Source organism: Anomaloglossus baeobatrachus, chromosome 6 (genome assembly GCF_048569485.1).
Source record: "Anomaloglossus baeobatrachus isolate aAnoBae1 chromosome 6, aAnoBae1.hap1, whole genome shotgun sequence".
Classification (NCBI taxonomy): Eukaryota; Metazoa; Chordata; class Amphibia; order Anura; family Aromobatidae; genus Anomaloglossus; species Anomaloglossus baeobatrachus.
Genome location: NC_134358.1, coordinates 426,507,792 through 426,530,141, shown reverse-complemented (window position 1 = coordinate 426,530,141; position 22,350 = coordinate 426,507,792). Strand labels below are relative to the sequence as shown.

Here is a 22,350-nt window from a genome sequence, read left to right as displayed (position 1 = left end):
TGGAGATTGGAAACAGACAATGACTTACTATGGATGTAAAATCCACACTGAAGGTCTACATCTGTGCGGATAAATTCTGCAGTGCGTCCATGAGATTATCTGATTTCTTATCTATATGGCTGATATTGTAATATACTGCGGATGGATCATATTTACATGGGAAATTTCAATCACATACAGACCCATCCTAAGAGAACAGGAGCCATGCATTGGAAACAAAGCCATAGGCTAATGTGTGCCATGTCTTGTGGGTGAACAGTGGACTTTACCGCTGATTTATTTTTCATGTAATTTCTTTTAATTTTTGCTTTTACATAATATCTGGATTTTCCAGAATTTGTAATACCATGCCTTAGTATTTGTACTGAATATTTTGCTCTGTGACTTTTATACTATCTTCATGACCCATTTTAGATATCCTTAGTATTTATTTGTCATTTTTGTCTCATCTTGATAAGTTTTCTTCCCTTTGTAACGTTTTTTTTTATTATTTCTTATGGATTTTAATGAGATTTAGTGTTGCTTTGGTTTACTATTTTGTATTTGACGTGCATGTCGACGCATTCTACATACAAACATATGTTTAGTTTCTGTTCTGTCCTTTTGTTTACTTCTACAGGAAATGTTCGTATAACTAGAATTTTTACTTTTAGCATTTTTCAGGTTCTGAAGCAAGAATTAGTACAAAAAGAATGGAAAACTACATCCTTTATGAAGAAATTGGGAAGGGGAGCAAGTCTGTTGTGTACAAAGGTAGAAGAAAGGGCACAATCAACTTTGTGGCAATTCTACGCATAGAAAAATCCAAAAGGGCAGAGATTACTAACTGGGTAAGTATGTGATGATAAAGTAACTTTTTTTATTTTCTTCATCGTTCCTTATGGGAGACCCAGACCATGGGTGTATAGCTTCTGCCTCCGGAGGACACACAAAGTACTACACTAAAAGTGTAGCTCCTCCCTCCGGGCATATACACCCCCTGGATGACAAATCTAACCAGTTCAATGCTTTGTGTTCAGGAGGTCACACACACAATGCATCCTCTGATTTTTGATTTTTAAGTTTTTGGAAGAAAAGCGGGTCCAGTCTGGACTCCCGGCATGTCCCTTCTCACCCCACTGTGTCGGCGGTGCTGTTAAGGTTGATTTACAAGGCTGGAGCCTTCACATGCCGCACTCCTTCACCATCCCCTGAGGCTCTGGCTTGAAGTGGGAGCCATCACGGTTCTCTCTGCTGTGCAGAAGACCGGTCTCCATCCGCCGCCCTGTCGGGATCCTGCCGGACGGAGCGCTCCCCCCCCCCCCCCAGGGACATGGCCCTGCGTCTCAAAAGCTAAGTATTGAGACGTTATTCAGGGGTCCCTTATGCATTTATTGTGGGGAGAGTGTGTTTGTTTACTTTGCTGTAATTTCCGGCCGGTTCTCTAGGTTTTTCCTGAGAACCGCGCCGAAGGTGCCTGCTCGCCGGCCGCATGTAAAAATCTAGGCCCCGGCTTCAGTTGCGGCCTAGTTTCGTTTTCGGCTCCCCTGCATGTCAGTCATGCAGGGGAACAGTGCGGCGCCGCCCACCGGCGGTTCAGCAGAGGGGAGGACACTCCTCTCTGAGGAGATGTTTCCCTCCCCTGTATCTCTCCTTGGCCCTCCGATTCCCGCTCTTGAGCTCAACCCCGCCCCCCCTCCTCACTCCGGCGCCATTTTCTCAGCGTTCAGTCACTGATCGGCGCTGGCTGCTGCAACTTTTGCATCACTGGGGGATCGGGCTGTGGAATCCGGAGGGCACACAAAAACCGGTCTGGTAAGCCACAACCTCTGGTTGTGGACTTTATTATACACTCTCAGGGGGTCATTCTAAAGGAGTGTATTCTTTACTGCAGAGCCTCCACCTCAGCAGCATGTCTCTCACTAGGAACAAGTCTGCAAAGCTGTACTCTATATGCACTGCATGTAAGCTCATTCTGCCTGAACCGAGCACATATCCACATTGTGATGCCTGCTCTAACATGGTGGTGCCTCAGCCTGGAGCCTCCTCAGGGGTTTCTCCGGCTGCTCCGGCCCCGGTGGCTGAACCCCCGGCTTGGGTAGCATCTTTTTCAAGAGCTATCTCCCAGTCTTTTGCCGACTCCATGGGACAGCTGTCCCGGACTCTAATAACCATGCATCAGCCCCCTTCTCAGGGCGCCTCTGCTGCTCCGATTCGCTCTGCAGAGCTACCAGAGCATGATTTAGGACCCCGTCCTCCTAAACGGAGACGCAGGGACTCTTCTCCTTCCTCGTCCCACGGCTCTGATTCACGAGCTGAGGTGCAGGGCGAGGAGGATACTTTTACTGTGGGCTCAGACGCTACTTCTATGTACCCCATTGATTTATCTGAGGGTGATGCGGATGTTAGTGACTTGATTGCATCCATTAACTCCGTACTGAACCTCAATCCACCAGTGTCAGAGGAACAAGCCTCTCTGGTAGAAAAACACCAGTTTACCTCTCCTAAGAGAGCAACGAGTATGTTTTTTAACCACTCCAGTTTTCAGGCCACTGTTACCAAGCCTAGGGCCTGTCCTGACAAACGCTTCCCAAAGCGTAGCTCTGATGACCGTTTTTTTTTTCCACCAGAAGTGGTCAAGGAGTGGGCTCACTCACCAAAGGTAGACCCTCCGGTGTCTAGAATCTCAGCCCGGACAGTCGTATCTGTGGCCGATGGCACCTCCCTTAAAGATCGCACTGACCGCCAGGTTGACCTTCTGGCCAAATCTATATATGAGGCGGCAGGAGCCTCGTTCTCCCCGTCCTTTGCAGCAGTGTGGGCTCTTAAGGCAGTCTCTGCTTCTCTGGCGGAGATACATTCCCTCGCCAGGGACTCTATTCCCGAGATGGTTGCCTTAACTTCTCAGGCTTCGGCCTTTTCATCCTATGCCATGTCTGCCATTCTGGAGGCTTCTCACCGCACAGCGGTGGCTTCCGCTAATTCCCTCGCGATCCGCAGGATCTTGTGGCTTCGAGAGTGGAAAGCAGACGCTTCTTCTAAGAAGTACCTTGCTGGGCTCCCCTTTGCTGGGTCCCGGCTGTTCGGTGAACAACTGGATGAAATCATTAAGGAAGCTACTGGCGGGAAGAGTACTTCCTTGCCACAAATTAAAACCAGGAAACCAGTTCAGGGCAGGAACCAGTCGAGGTTTCGTTCCTTTCGTTCCTCTAACTGGTCATCCTCTAAGCCCTCGGCCTCATCCACTAACTCAGCCAAGGATCGAAAACCCAGCTGGCGCGCGAAGCCGCGTCCTCAGAAGAACGGAGGAGCCGCTGCCACTAAGGCAGCCTCCTCTTGACTATCTGGCTGCGCCAGCAACGTCCTTGGTCGGTGGCAGGCTCTCCCACATAGGCGACGTGTGGTTTCAACACGTCTCCGATCAGTGGGTGCGGGATATCATCTCCCACGGCTACAGGATAGAATTTTCTTCCAGCCCGCCAAACAGATTTTTTATGTCCACTCCCCCCTGCTCCAAAGCCGCCGCCTTCTCACAGGCCGTGGCATCCTTGCAGGTCAACGGAGTAATTGTTCCGGTTCCCGTCCGGGAACGGTTCAGAGGTTTCTACTCAAACCTCTTCCTAGTCCCCAAGAAGGACGGCTCCTTCCGGCCCATCCTGGATCTCAAGCTTCTCAACAAGCATGTTCAGGTGCGGCACTTTCGCATGGAATCTCTGCGATCGGTCATTGCCTCAATGACCCAAGGAGATTTTCTAGCATCCATCGACATCAGAGATGCTTATCTGCATGTACCAATTGCGGTTTCTCACCAGCGTTGGTTACGCTTTGCAATCGGAGAGGAACATTTCCAATTCGTGGCTCTCCCCTTCGGGTTAGCCACGGCCCCTCGTGTGTTCACCAAGGTCATGGTAGCAGTGATTGCGGTTCTGCATCTCCAGGGGTTGGCAGTAATCCCCTACCTGGACGACCTTCTAGTCAAGGCTTCATCCAGTGCAGACTGTCAGCGGAGTGTCTCGCTCACTCTCGCCACGCTTGTTCAATTCGGGTGGCTTGTCAATCTGCCCAAGTCCACTCTGACCCCGACCCAGGAACTTACGTACCTAGGGATGCAATTCGAGACTCTGCCGGCACTTGTGAAGCTGCCCTTAGTCAAACAGCAGTCCCTGCATCTGGCGGTGCGTTCTCTGTTGAAGCCCCGCCGCCATTCCATCAGGCACCTCATGCAGGTGCTGGGTCAGATGGTGGCGTCAATGGAAGCGGTTCCCTTTGCCCAGTTCCATCTGCGTCCTCTGCAGCTGGACATTCTCCGCTTTTGGGACAAGCGGACCTCTTCCTTGCACAGGCTAGTGGCTCTGTCGCCACAGACCAGGAGCTCTCTTCAGTGGTGGCTTCGGCCCCTCTCTCTGTCTCAGGGACGCTCCTTTCTGACTCCGGCCTGGGTGATCCTCAACACGGACGCCAGTCTCTCCGGCTGGGGAGCAGTATTTCTCCACCACCGAGCACAGGGCACTTGGACTCCGTCCGAATCAGCCCTCTCGATCAATGTGCTGGAAATCAGAGCTGTACTTCTAGCTCTCGTAGCCTTTCACCACCTGTTGGCGGGCAAGCACATTCGAGTCCAGTCGGACAACGCAACAGCTGTTGCCTACATCAGTCACCAGGGCGGGACTCGCAGCCGCCTGGCGATGTTGGAGGTTCAACGCATCCTTCAGTGGACGGAGGACTCCAAGTCCACCATATCCGCAGTGCACATCCCAGGCGTAGAAAACTGGGAGGCAGATTATCTCAGCCGTCAAACCGTGGACAGCGGCGAGTGGGCCCTGCATCCGGCAGTGTTCCGGTCAATCTGCCGCAAGTGGGGCACTCTGGAAGTGGATCTAATGGCATCTTGGCACAACAACAAGGTCCCGGTTTACGTGGCTCGCTCCCACGATCCTCAGGCCTTCGCAGCGGACGCGCTGGTTCAGGATTGGTCCCAGTTTCGTCTGGCTTACGTGTTTCCCCCTCTAGCTCTCTTGCCCAGAGTCCTGCGCAAGATCAGAATGGAGGGCCGTCGGGTCATACTCATCGCCCCAGACTGGCCCAGGCGAGCTTGGTATCCAGACCTGCTCCATCTGTCCGTAGAGGTGCCGTGGCATCTCCCGGACCGCCCAGACCTTCTCTCTCAAGGTCCGTTTTTCCGCCAGAATTCTGCGGCCCTCAGATTGACGGCGTGGCTCTTGAGTCCTGGATCCTGACGGCTTCAGGCATTCCTTCCGAAGTCATCTCCACTATGACTCAGGCTCGGAAGTCTTCCTCGGCCAGGATTTACCACAGGACTTGGAGGATTTTCCTGTCCTGGTGTCGTTCTTCCGGCCATGCTCCTTGGCCTTTTTCCTTGCCGACCATCCTGTCCTTTCTACAGTCCGGTCTGCAACTAGGTCTATCCCTCAATTCCCTCAAGGGACAGGTCTCGGCTCTGTCGGTATTGTTCCAGCGGCGTATCGCCCGACTGGCCCAGGTGCGCACCTTCATGCAGGGCGCATCACACATCATTCCACCTTACCGGCGGCCCTTGGATCCCTGGGACCTTAATCTGGTCCTCACGGCCTTACAGAAACCCCCCTTTGAGCCTCTTAGGGAGGTTCCTTTGTCTCGTCTTTCACAGAAAGTGGTCTTTCTGGTGGCCATAACTTCTCTCAGGAGAGTCTCTGATTTGGCTGCGCTCTCTTCGGAGTCACCTTTCTTGTTTTTTCACCAAGACAAGGTGGTTCTTCGTCCGACTCCGGATTTTCTCCCTAAGGTGGTGTCTCCTTTCCACCTTAACCAGGACATTTCATTGCCTTCCCTTTGTCCGGCCCCTGTGCATCGCTTTGAGAAAGCGTTGCATACTTTGGATTTGGTGCGGGCGCTCCGAATCTATGTGTCGCGCACCGCCGCTCTTAGGCGGTGCACCTCTCTTTTTGTGCTAACCACGGGTCAGCGCAAGGGTCTCTCGGCTTCTAAACCGACCCTAGCTCGTTGGATTAGGTCGGCCATATCCGATGCCTACCAATGTTCTCAGGTGCCTCCACCGCCAGGGATTAAGGCGCACTCGACCAGAGCTGTCGGTGCCTCTGGGCTTTCAGGCACCAGGCTACGGCTCAGCAGGTTTGTCAGGCTGCCACTTGGTCTAGTCTGCACACCTTTTCGAAGCACTACCAAGTGCATGCTCATGCTTCGGCAGATGCGAGCTTGGGCAGACGCATCCTTCAGGCGGCTGTCGCCCATTTGTGAAGTTAGGTTTTGCCTACTTCTCAGTTTTCTGGACTGCTTTGAGACGTCCCATGGTCTGGGTCTCCCATAAGGAACGATGAAGAAAAAGAGAATTTTGTTTACTTACCGTAAATTCTTTTTCTTATAGTTCCGACATGGGAGACCCAGCACCCTCCCTGTTGCCTGTTGGCAGTTCTTGTTCCGTGTGTTTTCACCGGCTGTTGTTGTAGACAGAGGTTCCGGTTATTCCGGGTTTTACTCTATCTCTACTTATGGGTGGATGTCCTCCTTCAGCTTTTGCACTAAACTGGTTAGATTTGTCATCCAGGGGGTGTATATGCCCGGAGGGAGGAGCTACACTTTTAGTGTAGTACTTTGTGTGTCCGCCGGAGGCAGAAGCTATACACCCATGGTCTGGGTCTCCCATGTCGGAACTATAAGAAAAAGAATTTACGGTAAGTAAACAAAATTCTCTTTTTTAAAGAGGACCTTTTCAGTTTACTGGCCTATCTGGATTAGTAAATGGAACGTCTTTTCTTTAAAATCTTTATTAAGCCATTCCTCAGTTATTCCTTTTAGAAATTTAAGAATCAGGCTATGTGCACATTTCTGTTGTTGTTTTGCTTCCGTCGCAATCCGCCGCCTAGAGGAATTACAGTATCCTGCAAAATATTTTGCAGGAAAACGTTTTTTCCCCATAGACTTTTATTGGCGACGGATTGCGACTGATGGCCTTGCGTTGCATCCGCCGCGTGATGGATCAGTTGTTTACTGACCGACCGTCAGGTGGGAGCAACGCTGAATGTAACGTTTTTTGAAGCGGCAAAAAAACGGACTCCGCAGGCCTCCGTCGCCATCCGTCAAAAGCTATAATGGATGTCTATGGTGCTAGATTGCATCATGCTATACTGAGCATGCCCAGCATGTTTGGAACACCCATTGGGCTGTCCCAAACACAGACGGATCCGTAAAAAAACGGACGCACAACGGATGTAACGGACGCGACGGATCAGTTTTTTCACAGGATTCCTGTGAACGGAATCCTGTGAAATAACACATCTGTTGCATCAGTTGACATCTCAAAAACGACGGATCCGTCATTGCATCGCAACGATGGACCTCGCAGAAGCAAAACAACGGAAGTGTGGACATAGCCTAAATGCTTGGCCCCTGCCAGGTTCTGTTTCCAGCTTCAGCAATGGTGCTGTGTCTCAGGAGCATGGGACCTCTGAATTTTGTCACTGTAGAGTGTCAACACTTCACCCAGTGATTGACTGCAGTGGTCACATGTCCCTTTTAAAAGGTCATCAATCCTGCAGCTGTAAGCAGAGTCTGACAGTAGACCTGGCAGCATTGGAACGTGAGCGTCATGCACAGTTGTTCCTTTACAATATCTGCTGACAAGGACCATCAATCCACAATAGATCACCCATGGAGAAGAAGGATATAGATAAAAGAATTAACAGCCTTCAGCTCGATCTAGAGCCATGGCGACTTGATATATAAATGCTCTGTAGAAAAATCAATATTGTACAAGCCTAGATGAGTCAGCTCTGCCGTTATCTTGATAGTATCAAGATAATCGGGTTGCCGGTCTTCCTCTTCGCTTTGGTCCATCTATTCTTCTGACCACAATGTCCTTCTCCAATGATTGCTCTCTCCGTATGATGTGTCCAAAGTAGGCAATTCATAGCTTGATGATCCTTGCTTTGATCCTGGCTTGATTTGTTGCATAATTGATTTGTTGTTCATGCCATCCATGGTATTGAAACTCTTTCTCCAGCACTACATTTCAAAGGCATTGATACGTCTGTATTATTTTTTTATCATCCAGGTTTCACATCCATATGTTACTACAGAAAAGATCTGACTATGTACAAGTCGTGTATTGTTCCTCGATTTGAGGACCTTGTCTAGTGAGTTCATTGTTGATTTGCTCATAGCTATTCTCCTCTTGAAGTCCGTTGTTCTCGCTGCATCTTGAGTTATCATTGATCCGAGTAGGTTGAAGTCCTTTACAAATCCAGGTTGTCACTATCCATCTCAAATGTGTCCCGGTCGCACCTGGCAGTCGTCAATATCTTTGTCGTCTTTGTATTTAGTAGGAGTCCCATGTTTGAGCTTTCCATCTTGACACTCATTGATAAGTCCTTCATTCCATCTACACTTGTTACTATCAATGTTGTATCTTGTGTTTATTTAAGATTGTTGATGATTTGTCCAGCAATTTTGATTCCTTTTTTGTTTTCTCCAGCAAGTCCACTTTTCCTGAAAATAGCTTCTGCGTATAAATTGAAGATAAATGGTGACAGGATGCACCCTGATCTGTCACCTCGTTTTACTTTGAACCATGCCATATCTCCTTGTTCTGTTTGCACTGTTGCTTCTTGGTTGGTGTAAGGCTATGTGCGTATGTTGTGTTTTTTCCTGCGTAAACGCTGCGTTTTGAACTGCAGCGTAACTGCATGCGTTCAGCTTCCCCAGCAAAGTCTATGAGAAAGCCGAAAAATCAATGCACACGCTGCGTTTCTAAACGCAGCGTTTTAAATGCCCAAAATCGCTGCGGAAAAAAAAGCAGCATGTCACTTCTTTTATGCATTGTGGCTGCATTCTCCACCCATTGAAAATCAATGATGTGGGTCAGAACGCAACCAAAATGCACTTGAACTGTATTTTTGTTGTGTTCCGCATGCTTTAAACTTAAGTCTTTTCAGTCTCTCTCTGTCAATGTCGGTCAATCTCTGTCTGTGGATGTCGGTGAATCTCCCTCTGTCTGTTGGTCGGTAGGTCTCTTTCTCTGTCAGTTGGTCGCCCTGTCTGTCCCTCTCTATGTCCGTCGGTCAGTCTCTCCCCCCCCTCCCCTCTCATACTCACCGTTCCCCGATCACCGGCGTGGCGCTGCACGGCGTTCACACTGCTCCGGTGGCTTTTCCTCTTTTGAAACTGACGGGTGCTCATTATTCAATCTCGTATTCCCTGCTTTCCCCGCCCACCGGCGCCGGTTTTTCGTCAAATCGTGTCTAAACGGTGGGATCACCCTAATAGAAGGTTTAATAAAAAACCTTTCACTTCATTCGTTTATCCTTTTCCATCTGAAATGGTTAAGACCTGGTCAGTAGCCCCCGTTGTGGACCCGCCAGTATCCAGGCTGGCTAAGCACACGGTTATGTCCGTTTCAGACAGCGCGTCTCTCAAGGACTCGTCCGACCGCGCAGTTGAGCGGGCGGTCAAGTCTATTTTCCAGGCTTCAGGCTCCTCTCTTCGCCCCCTGTTTGCCTTGACATGGGTCACGAGAGCTATGGGTGTGTGGAGTAAGAACCTACGCAGGATGCTTCGCTCTTGTAATATTCCTCCAGAGGCTTTTGAGATCCTTGATTTGATCTTCCCTAGCCTCTAATTATTTTCTTCACGACTCTCTTGATGCAGCTAGTTTGTCGGCCCTAATGGCAGCCAATGCTGTTTTTGCCCGCAGAGTCCTGTGGCTAAAGATATGGAACGCAGACACTGCCTCCAAGAAATCCATGTCCACACTCCCCTTCCATGGTCTTCGCCTGTTTGGAGAATCCCTGGACAAACTCATATCTGAGACGACGGGTGGAAAAAGTACCATTCTACCACAAAAGCGGCCTGTATCCAGGAATTTTAAAAAATCTTCTTGGCGCAGGCAGTCCTTTTCGGCCCGTCTCCCAAAAACCTTCAGTACAAGGATTATCCCAACGCTCATATTGAGGATCCGGCCCCTCAAGGGGCTCTTCTTGGCGTTCCCACTCCAAACAACCTAAACCTAAGGGACCTCGCCCTGCACAGGCCCCCTCAACTTGACGCCAGGTATCCCTAAGATCCGACTCCTGTTGGAGGGCGGCTTCTGCTTTTTCGAGTTATCTGGCTAGACCACACTCACGATGCTTGGGATTGAGAAATCGTCACCTCAGGTTACAAGATCGATTTCCATTCCCTGCCGGCCAGCAGGTTTCTGCGTTCTCGTCTCCCAAAGTCCGAAACGCAAAGCCAGGCCTTATTTCAGGCCATAGCCTCGTTACAAAAAGCAAACGTTATCATTCCAGTGCCTCTGGAAAAGCGCGGCATAAGTTTCTATTCAAACCTTTTTGTCGTTCCCAAAAAAGATGGCTATGTCCGCCCTATCCTGGATCTCAAAAGACTGAACAGATCCGTATGCATTCGGACCTTCCGAATGGCGTCATTGAGAGCAGTACTAGCCGCCATGGAACCGGAAGAATTCCTAGCCTCCATAGATGTTCAAGATGCTTATTTACACATTCCCATATGTGTATGCCATCAACGGTTCCTTCTTTTTGCCGTAGGACACCGTCATTACCAATTCAGGGCCCTACCCTTTAGACTGGCCACTGCGCCTCGGGTCTTCACAAAGGTCATGGCGGCCGTCATGTCCATTTTGCACCCCAGAGGTGTTCTGGTCGTTCCCTATTTGGACGACCTACTTGTCAAGGGGAGCTCTCCTCAAGTTTGCTCAGAAAGCGTGCAGACATGCTTAGACACGCTGTCAAGGCTAGGGTGACTTATCAACTTCAACAAGTCATCCCTCATTCCTCGTCAGCGCATCACCTTTTTAGGTATGCTGATAGACATGGCTCAGTCCCGGGTTTTTCTTCCAGAAGACAAGAGGTCTTCCCTTATCCGGGCCGCCCAATCCCTCCGCTCCCGCCGTCCCACATCCCTTCACAATGGGATGAGAGTGTTAGGCAAGATGGTGGCAGTCATGGAAGCCGTGTCCTTTGCCCAAGTCCATCTGCGCCCTCTACAACTGGATATTTTATCCTTCTGGGACAAGAATCCAGCTTCTCTAGACCGGTCAGTCCGCTTATCTCGGACTGCGCTCCACTCCCTCATCTGGTGGACCCAGGTCTCATCCCTATCTCAAGGGAAGTCCTTTCGTCCTGTCCACTGTCAAGTAGTCACGACAGATGCCAGCCTCATAGGCTGGGGAGCAGTGTTTCTCCACCACACTGTTCACGGACGCTGGTCTCCCTCCGAACGCTCCCTTCACATCAACGTTCTAGAGATCAGAGCCATATTTTCGGCCCTTCAGAACTTTCAGCCCTTGCTATTGGGTCTCCCTGTTCGGATCCAGTCAGACAATGCCACGGCTGTGGCTTACATCAACCGTCAGGGAGGAACTTGCAGCAGGGCAGCGATGAAAGAAGTATCCAGGATTCTTCTTTGGGCAGAGATGCACATTCCCATTATTTCAGCTGTCCATATTCCGGGAGTAGACAACTGGGCCGCAGACTTTCTCAGCAGACAGGGTCTAGCGGTAGGGGAATGGTCCCTCCACGACGAAGTGTTCCATCAGATCACTCTTCGTTATGGACTCCCAGATGTGGACCTCATGGCGTCTCGGATGAACACCAAGGTACATCCCTTCATATCCCGGTCGAGAGACCTGCTAGCACTCAGCTCAGACGCTCTAGTTTTCCCGTGGTCGCAGTTTCGCCTGCCCTACATCTTCCCTCTGTTCCTTCTCATTCCGAGAATAATCAAGAAAATCAAGGCGGAGGGAATTCACGTGATCCTCGTGGCCCCGGACTGGCCGAGGAGAGCCTGGTACCCAGAGCTTCTCCAACTTCTCAGCGACACTCCCTGGCGTCTCCCCGACCGCCCGGATCTTCTGTCGCAAGGTCCAATATTCCACCAGAATACAGCACAGCTGCATTTGACGGCGTGGCGCTTGAATCCTTGATTCTAGCCAAGTCAGAATTTTCTTCTAAGGTAGTTCATACCATGCTTAATGCTCGGAAGCCCTCCTCCGCCAGTATCTACCACAGGACCTGGAAGACCTATCTTTCCTGGTGTGACCGTCATCACCGGTCGCCCCTTGTTTTTTAAATCCCTGATGTGCTTGCCTTTCTGCAAGACGGTCTGGACTCTGGGCTAGCCCTCAGTACCCTTAAAGGTCAAGTTTCTGCCTTGTCAATTTTTTTTCCAGAAGCAGCTGGCTTCTCGCCCTCAGGTCCGTACCTTTCTTCAAGGGGTAGCGCATTTGGTCCTTCTTTATCGCCACCCCTTAGATCCCTGTGATCTGAATCTGGTTCTCGGAGCTCTTCAGCTTCCTCCTTTCGAACCTCTGAGAGAAATCTCTCTTCAACGTCTCTCTTGGAAGATTGCCTTTTTAGTCGCCATTACCTCTATCAGACGAGTGTCCGAACTGGCGGCCCCTTCCTGTCGCTCACCTTACCTGATATTCCATCACGATAAGGTGGTCCTTCGGCCTTCCCCCGCCTTTCTTCCGAAGGACGTATCTTCTTTTCACTTGAACGAAGACATTGTGTTGCCGTCATTCTGTCCGGCCCCGGTCCACTCCTTTTGAAAAAGCCCTTCACACTCTAGATCTTGTTAGGGCTCTGCGGATCTACATCTCCAGAACAGCGCCGTTGCGCAAGTCCGATGCACTCTTCGTCCTCTCAGAAGGACACAAAAAGGGCAACCAGGCTTCTAAATCCACGATTTCTCGATAGATCAGGACTGCCATCTGTGAGGCTTACAAAGCACGAGGTTCTGTTCCCCCCTCAATCTGTGCGGGCCCACTCTACGCGAGCAGTGGGTGCTTCCTGGGCTATCCGCCATCAGGCTTCGGCGGCCCAACTTTGCAAGGCCGCTACCTGGTCCAGTGTGCACACGTTTACAAAATTCTACAGAGTGCATACGCATGCCTCCGCGGATTCTGCTCTTGGAAGACAAGTCCTTCAGGTGGCAGTGGCCCATTTATAAGTGGCCACTGCTCGGTTCTTGACAGTGTTGATATGTGTTCACTGCAGTTGCAGTCGTTAGTCAGATCTTAGTCTGATGTTATACACTGTTAACAGTTCAGTTCCCACCCATGGACTGCTTTGGGACGTCCCACTGTCTGTGTCCCCCAATGAAAAGGCGAGAAAGGAAATGACATTTTTGTGTACTCACCGTAAAATGTCTTTCTTGGAGCCTTTCATTGGGGGACACAGCTCCCACCCTTGTGTTTTCGTTGTTCTTCTACTGCTTTTACACCAAACTGAGCTAGTTTCCTGCCTAGCTAGGTTATATGCTGTGGGAGGAGGAGCTAACACTTTTTCAATCTAGTGTCACGCCTCCCCTGGAGACACCATAATACTGACTGTCTGTGTCCCCCAATGAAAGGCTCCAAGAAAGACATTTTACGGTGAGTACACAAACATGTCATTTTCACCACTTTATTAAAATCTCCAAATACCCCTCCAGGTCCGGCGTAATCCAGAGGTCCCGCGATGCATCCAGCTCTGCTACATGAAACTGACAGGAGCGGCAGTAGAACACCGCCGCCCCTGTGAGCTCCACGGAGCAACTGAAGTGAATCGCGCTGTCAGCGGGGACGTCACTGAGGTAATGCCGGTGTGTGTGTGCGGGGATGATGAGGGCTGCAGTGTCGGGTTGTGTGCGGGGATGTTGGCGGTAATGTCAGGATGTGTGCGGGGATGTCGGCGGTAATGTCAGGATGTGTGCGGGGATGTCGGCGGTAATGTCAGGATGTGTGCGGGGATGTCGGCGGTAAAGTCAGGATGTGTGCGGGGATGTGTGCGGTGAAGATGATAATCGGGACGCCATACACAGACAGAGCTGCGGTATGACAATGAAGTCTGGTTCACCCGAGTTCATTCTCATCGCGCGACTCTGTGTCGGCTGTCAGCCGGCATGTAGCAGAGCTGAATTGCCGGGGAAACACACTGTCAAAAATGCATCCAAAACGCATCTAAAAAGCATCCAAAATGCATGCGCTGTGGATGCATTTTATTTTATAAAAGCAGTGTCCAGTCTGCCAGAGGGTGCGTTCTTTTCCGCACTGCAGAGAACGGAACGTGCGCACATAGCCTAAAGGTTCCTGAAGAGGCTGATCAGATAGTTTGGCACACATTCTTCATGGTTTCCAAAGTCTTTGATGATCAACACAGTGAAAGGTTTTGAAGTAGTTACTGAACCAAAAATGGAGCTCCTTGTATTCTTTGGCCTTTTCAATCATACATGTTAGCAATTACATCTCTTGTTCCTCTGCCTTTTCTGAATCCGGCTTGTTCCTCTGGCAGCTCTTTGTCAAAGTAAGGCTGTAACCATCTTTGTAAATCTTTAGTATTATTTTACTGGAAAGAGGTATGAGCGCCATAGTCTGGTAGTTTCCACAGTTGGTAGCATCTCCCTTCTTCGGAATAGGACTAAACACCAGTCTTGTCTAGTCTTTTGGCCATTTACCAGCTGTCCATTTCTGTTGACACAGACGTGTGATGACATTGTGGCGCCCTGGACTAGCCAGGTCGTCACAGATAATACACAAACACCCCACCTCCCATTAGACAGGGACACCAGCCAAACACAAAACCCTTGTTGCCTCCCTCCAGTGTCTGATGTCCACACCAGGTGGGGCGGAGCCAAGCGGTTGCCCCCCCCCCACCGAGGAGTTCACAGGCCTGGAGGCGGGAAAAGTGGGAGTTGAGTTCAGGAGGTTGAAGTGTAAGGAGTAAACACTTGGGTGTCTGGGTTTGTGGCCCAGGCACCAACAGCAAGGTTGGCAGACGGTTGTGGCCGTCTGCAGGAGTGGTGAAGCAATGCGGAACCGTAGGACCGGGGTCGGGCGTTGGCCCGCCGGTACCGACCGGGGAGCGAAGTGAAGCCAGCATACACAGGCAGGGCCATCGGACCCCGACCAGGCTTGGAGACGCTGACAATAGTCAAATCCGAGTGTGATGGGAACCCCAGGGGTTTCCTAACAGCCAAAGACCCGATTGAAGGCAACCGTCCACACCGTGAGGGGATACAGCTACCGCCTAAGGCTTGAGACCCAAGGTCCAGCGCCTGCGGGCAAACGGGCTCCTCCGGTACCCATACACCGGGGAGCGGACTACCGTTGGGGATCCATAGTAGTCAAACGAGAACATAAAGGTGCAGGGAAAGACAGCCGCCATCACCTGTCCGGGGAGAGATACTGCAGCCGGCTGCGGGACCCGTCCATCCAGCCGTTTGGTTTACCAAGGACTTTCTGCATCTCTTACGGAGTGAGTACCCGTGCCATCCGACACCGCGCTGTCCCTGCAACCCTGCACCTCGCCAACCCTGCCTCCCCGTCACATCATGGGGCCCCGGAACCACCGACCCCTACCCACGGAGGGGGAAAACAATATCCCAGCTGCTCCCTACCATTGCTCCCGGGATCCCCGTCACCAGCAGCGGTGGTGCCCATCTTCACCACGACCCGTGGGTGGCGTCACGGACTAAATCCCCCAAACCAAACACCCCTTTCACTCACGGGCGAGGAGCGCCGCTCGAGTCCCCGCATCCGGCCCACCGCTTGAGCCACCGAGCAGCAGCCGCAGCAGCGCCGGACCCGAGCGTTAGCGAGAGCGCAGCAGCGGCGGCGTCCTCCCCGGCCGCGACAACATCCACTGCTGCTTCAGAAGATTTTGAGTTGTATTGAAATATTGTCACATCCAGGTGCTTTGTTTTTTGACAGAAGCTTAATTGCAGCAATGACTTGGTCTTTTAAGATGTTCAGTTCTCTATCATTTCCAGTTTCTGTTTCTTCCTGTATCACTGAGATGTTCTTGTAGACGTTCTCCGTGCATTCTTTCCATCTTTCCTTCATCTGTTCTGGCTCAGTTAGTTTGTTCCTGTTGGCGTCCTTCAGCATTCCCATTCTGGGTTGAAATTTTTGTCGTATCTCTTTGATCTTTGGATGCTTGTTAGATTAAAAAGTTGTGTGCACATTCGTGTAGATATCTTTATTATAACCTCATATACTTTGGGGTTTCTTTATTTTTATGAATTTTGCAAGAGATATATTTCTGGTTAATTTACCCTGATCATATGCCACAGTATAGGCATATAATGGCATACATCAGCCATTGTCTTCCATTGTAATAAAACAAACCAATAAACACTTTCATATATGATAAAGGGATATCAATGTAAAATATGTTCATTCTTGACATACACCAAGTGCCTACAAACACTGTGTGCTCCGGTTTTCCCATCATGTACGCCATGTGTAGCAAACAAAACAATGAGAAAAGACTCTAAAATTCCAAAATCATTGACTTTCGGCAGTATATTTGGTCTGATTAAAGGGAACCTGTTACTTGTGGGATGGTCCGATATGGTCCAATCCTATGTGCGTCGCTGCTTATGGGTCCGGCGCCTCTTCCATCTTGAGCGATCGCCTTCCTCCTTGCTTCATGTGAATGACGTGTAGTACATCATCCACACAATGCCCTCCGTTGTGCTCCTGCTCAAGTGTACTTTGCTCTGCCCTGTTGAGGGCCGAACAGAGTACTGTAATGTGCAGGTGTCGGCGTTCTTTGACCTGAGCATTTCAGTACGGTACTTTACTCTGCACTCAGCAGGGCATAGCAAAGTGCACAGGAGTGCATTGAGGGGCACTGCATGGATGACGTAGGACGCATCATCCACACAAAGCAAAGAGGATGGCGATTGCAAGGATAGAGGAGTCGCTGGACCCATAAGCAACAATGCCCATTGGACCGGACCATTTTGGACTGCCCCGCAGGCGAGCAGGTCACAGGTTCACTTTAACAGAAGCCCTAAGGTCCCCATATACATTAGGTAGCTATTTATTCCTGCACACTCCTTCACAGACATCTACGCCCGATGAGAGTGCACGTTTGTTAATGATGAGAGAGAGGAGCCACCTCTAGAGCCCCTTTTTGGAGCGACTTGTATCCTGTGAGGACAAAGATCTATTATTTGCTAATATTCAGAATGCCTGATCTTTGTTTCCCCCACCATATACTATTCAGGTATGAGCATGCAATATCTTTTTCAGGTGGATGAACTGTATGGATTTTTACAGACAATGATGTTTGGGGTTTGTTTTTTGTTTTTTTGTGTTTTCTCAATTTCTTTGAGATTTTTTGACGTTTTAGACCACCAGCCTCGTGTGTTGCGTGTGTTTGTTTCTTTGGGTTTTTTTTTTTTTTTAACTTCTCAAGGAGTTTTTTAAATTATGCTGGCAAGAGCAAAATGCTTAAAAAGTTACCCTGATATCTTTGAACCGTCCCATTGACTTATGTTGGAAAGTCTTGAGACCGAAAACCGCCTGAAGTATTGTCGACTTACTTTTTTAATCACAAGGCATCTTTGGAACCTGAAGCAGTTAAAAGAATGAACCTATAAACAGCATGTCGTTTTACAAAGTAATCAGCTGATCATTTGTTTTTAGTGTTTAGTTGTGTGCCACCCCTCCCTAGGGCTGTGTGCCACCCCTCCGTAGGGCTGTGTGCCACCCCTCCGTAGGGCTGTGTGCCACCCCTCTGTAGGGCTGTGTGCCACCCCTCCGTAGGGCTGTGTGCCACCCCTCCGTAGGGCTGTGTGCCACCCCTCCGTAGCGCTGTGTGCCACCCCTCCGTAGGGCTGTGTGCCACCCCTCCGTAGGGCTGTGTGCCACCCCTCCGTAGGGCTGTGTGCCACCCCTCCGTAGGGCTGTGTGCCACCCCTTCGTAGGGCTGTGTGCCACCCCTCCGTAGGGCTGTGTGCCACCCCTTCGTAGGGCTGTGTGCCACCCCCTCCGTAGAGCTGTGTGCCACCCCTCCGTAGGGCTGTGTGCCATCCCTCCCTAGAGCTGTGTGCCACCCCTCCCTAGAGCTGTGCGCCACCCCTCCGTAGACCTGTGCGCCACCCCTCCGTAGGGCTGTGCGCCACCCCTCCCTAGAGCTGTGCGCCACCCCTCCCTAGAGCTGTGCGCCACCCCTCCGTAGAGCTGTGCGCCACCCCTCCGTAGAGCTGTGCGCCACCCCTCCGTAGAGCTGTGCGCCACCCCTCCGTAGAGCTGTGCGCCACCCCTCCGTAGAGCTGTGCGCCACCCCTCCGTAGAGCTGTGCGCCACCCCTCCGTAGAGCTGTGCGCCACCCCTCCGTAGAGCTGTGCGCCACCCCTCCGTAGAGCTGTGCGCCACCCCTCCGTAGAGCTGTGCGCCACCCCTCCGTAGAGCTGTGCGCCACCCCTCCGTAGAGCTGTGCGCCACCCCTCCGTAGAGCTGTGCGCCACCCCTCCGTAGAGCTGTGCGCCACCCCTCCGTAGAGCTGTGCGCCACCCCTCCGTAGAGCTGTGCGCCACCCCTCCGTAGTGCTGTGTGCCACCCCTCCGTAGAGCTGTGTGCCACCCCTCCGTAGAGCTGTGTGCCACCCCTCCGTAGAGCTGTGTGCCACCCCTCCGTAGAGCTGTGTGCCACCCCTCCGTAGTGCTGTGTGCCACCCCTCCGTAGTGCTGTGTGCCACCCCTCCGTAGTGCTGTGTGCCACCCCTCCGTAGTGCTGTGTGCCACCCCTCCTTAGTGCTGTGTGCCACCCCTCCTTAGTGCTGTGTGCCACCCCTCCTTAGTGCTGTGTGCCACCCCTCCGTAGAGCTGTGTGCCACCCCTCTCTAGAGCTGTGCCACTCCTCTCTAGAGCTGTGTGCCACCCCTCCGTAGAGCTGTGTGCCACCCCTCCGTAGAGCTGTGTGCCACCCCTCCGTAGAGCTGTGTGCCATCCCTCCCTAGAGCTGTGTGCCACCCCTCCCTAGAGCTGTGCGCCACCCCTCCGTAGACCTGTGCGCCACCCCTCCGTAGACCTGTGCGCCACCCCTCCCTAGAGCTGTGCGCCACCCCTCTCTAGAGCTGTGTGCCACCCCTCTCTAGAGCTGTGTGCCACCCCTCCCTAGTGCTGTGTGCCACCCCTCCCTAGTGCTGTGTGCCACCCCTCCTCAGTGCGGTCTGTGCCCCCATGGTGATCTATTTGCTCCCCCAGTCCTGTTCGTGCCCCTCTAGTGCTGTCTGTGCTTACCCAGTGATGTCCGAGCCCCAGCCCCTCCTGTGATGTAGGTGCCTTCAGCGTCTCCTACGTGATGTATATGATTTACCAATCTGTTGACTGTGCTCCAGACCGAGACAAACCTGGAAAAGCAGTTGTGAAAAGCAAACATCACAGCTGCACCAAAGAGAAGCAGCTCCAGCCACCACAATAGGGGCAAATTAATTAATTGTTTGACCAAATATATTAGGGTAATTTTCAAGCTGATAATTTTTTGCGGCCCCCGAAGGTTGGTAGAAATTTCCAAATGGCCCCCGGCAGAAAACAAGGTTCCCCACCCCTGAGTTAGATTCACAAAGCTGTAGAGACATTCCCCAAAAGACCTACAGAAGTAATTGCAGGGAAAGGTGGTCCTACAAAGTATTGACTCGGCGGGGGGCTGTATACAAATGCATGTCACAATTTTCAGATTTATATTTTTAAAATACTTGAGAAATCATGTATCATTTCCTTTACACTTCTCAAATACTTGCTACTTAGTGTTGGTATATCACATAGAATGAAATGCATGAACAGTCCATGAGATAAGAGTTTAGAGAAAAGAGGATTTGATTTCATAAGTCGGGAAGCTGTTTTTACTTGTTAGATAAATGATTGTAAAGGTAGCCAAATAAATGGACACTCAAGCTAAGCGTTTGTGTTTGCTATGGGGAGAGTGGAGTAAGCCACTGCCAGATGACCGCTATGACATTGATTTATCTGCCAAACTGATCTAAATCTTTGAAATCATCTATTCAGTGAGGCAGTTGGTCCCCATACACCCCAATCCTCGGCCATCTTTCATCCAATGTATGTGGGGTCTTTGTTTTTTATTTGTACATATTTTTTGTATTTGCCAGTGTTAGGCCGGGGTCAGACAAGAGTATGGCATCCAGTGGGGGAGCATATGCAATACGCTCAGGCTCTGCTGTGAGTGTGAGCCGAGTCTTATTCACTGTGATCTGATCTTGTGGTGTGATGCGATATTAGTTTCTCCATCTTCTCCATTGTCAATCTCTGCGTATATCGCACCGCATTGATTTCATAAGTGCAGTCTGACGTTTCACACAGACCCACAAACTCGCTGACAGTCGCAGTATGCGGTGATTTATTTTTTTTTATTGCATTTCATGTGCCCTATTTATACGCTTATGTGGAAGAGCCCTTTTTAGAATAGGCTTTCACACTGCAATATATTCCATGATCTGACTAAATTCCAGAACATTCTAATATGAAATCACTTGTAATCACTTTCAGTTGCTTATATCCTGTGCTCTCCTAATTGAGAGAATCTGATGTATTAGCATTTGATATCAGTACAGGTCCTTTCTTTGTGAATAGTCACTGTCATCTGTATCAGAATGAGCAGCCACTGCAGGTGAAACCTGAGACCTATATAAGAAGATTAAATCTGCTTATATGCAACATTTTAGGACTCCTACACTTGTCTAAAGGTGGTGTCACACACATCGACAACGACGTCGCTGCTACGTCACCATTTTCTGTGACGTTGCAGCGACGTCCCGTTGCTGTCGCTGTGTGTGACATCCAGCAACGAGCTGGCCCCTGCTGTGAGGTCGCCGGTCGTTGCTGAATGTCCAGCTTCATTTTTTGGTCGTCGCTCTCCTGCTATGACGCACAGATCGCTGTGTGTGACAGCGAGAGAGCGACGAAATGAAGCGAGCAGGGAGCAGGAGCCGGCATCTGGCAGCTGCGGTAAGCTGTAACCAAGGTAAACATCGGGTAACCAAGGTGGTTACCCGATATTTACCTTCGTTACCAGCCTCCGCAGCTCTCACGCTGCCAGCGCCGGCTCCAGCTCTCTGCACATGTAGCTGCAGTACACATCGTGTAATTAACCCTATGTGTACTGTAGCTAGGAGAGCAAGGAGCCAGCGCTAAGCAGTGTGCGCGGCTCCCTGCTCTCTGCACATGTTGCAGAACAGCGACGCGTGTCGTTATGATCGCTGCTTCGGCTGCTGTGTTTGACAGCTAAGCAGCGATCATAACAGCGACTTACAAGGTCGCTGCTACGTCACAGAAAATGGTGACGTAACAGCGACGTCGTTGTCGCTGTCGTTTAGTGTGACCCCAGCTTAAGCTGAGCGGATCCTGCATAGCGGTGTACATTACTCATAGGCGTGATTCCAGTGCAGCTTCCTAAAGCACCACTTTCCCATTCTTCTATAGTGCAGAAGAATACATTATTGCACAGTTATCCAGTTGTTAATGTTTATATTTTGGGCAACAAACAGATGCTGTTGAGCCCCAGCCTAAAATTAAAGGCTCTTACTACAACTCTATAGGCCACTTTACACACAGAGATAAATCTGCGGCAGATCTGTGGTTGCAGTGAAATTGTGGACAATCAGTGCCAGGTTTGTGGCTGTGTACAAATGGAACAATATTTCCATGATTTCACTGCAACCACAGATCTGCCAAAGATTTATCTCTGTGTGTAAAGTGGCCTTAAGGCTATGTTCACACACTCCGTTTTTTACCCGCGTTTTTGGTGCGGTTTTGCTGCAGAAATTTCTTGAGAAATTCTTGTAACCTTTCTGCAGACATTCCCCAGCAAACCCTATGGAAAAAAAAAATAGCTGTGCGCACACTGCATTTTTTTCTTAAGAAAATTATTTCGGTAGATTTTCTTAAGAAAAAGAATGAGCATGTCACTTCTTTTCTGCAGCGAACTGCGTTATTCACTCCATTGACTGTAATGTAATCATCAGGACTATTTTTTCAAAGTCTTTTGTGTAGGATCGGATGGCACATAGAAGCACTTCCATGTGCATCCGATCCTACAAAAAACACATCGGATGCCGTATGTCCACTCCGTTATTATGGAACATGTCCTATTCTGTTCCATGATAACAGACCGTGACTTAATACAAGTCAATGGGCCCGCAAAATCCCCGGACGCCGCGCGGAAGCACTTCCGTGTGACCTCCGTCGGGTGCCCGTGCAGTCTGTGTTCCACTCCAGCCCCGCAGCTGCTCGCACTGCAGTGTCAGTGTCTGCCCGCACTGCAGTATCAGCAGCTTCTCACACTGCAGTGCAGGCAGCCGCGGGGATGACGAGCGCTGCTGTCAGGAGGTTAGATGAGATCATTACCTGCTGTGACTATCTCCTGCTCTCCTGACGTCAGCGCTGTCACTGCCTTCTATGCCCGTCTCGCGGGTGGCCCGAGACTGTCACTAGCGGTGACGTCATGGGCTCTCGCGATACTGCTGATAACGCGGCGGGCATAGAAGTCAGTGACAGCTCTGACGTCAGGAGTGCAGGAGATCGTCACAGCAGGTAATGATCTCATCTAACCTC

The 22,350-nt window shown here is 50.6% G+C and overlaps 1 protein-coding gene across 4 annotated transcripts in view; it reads left to right on the top strand.

Annotated features, from left to right (window-relative positions):
- Positions 1-22,350, top strand: part of ULK4 (unc-51 like kinase 4) — a 1,163,168-nt gene that overhangs the window by 14,509 nt on the left and 1,126,309 nt on the right. For all 4 annotated transcript variants that reach the window (XM_075315178.1, XM_075315180.1, XM_075315177.1 and 1 more), the window contains exon 2: positions 654-830. In XM_075315178.1, coding sequence (XP_075171293.1) covers positions 693-830 — 138 coding nt within the window. In that variant the 5' untranslated portion in view covers positions 654-692. The remainder of the gene's footprint in view (positions 1-653; positions 831-22,350) is intronic.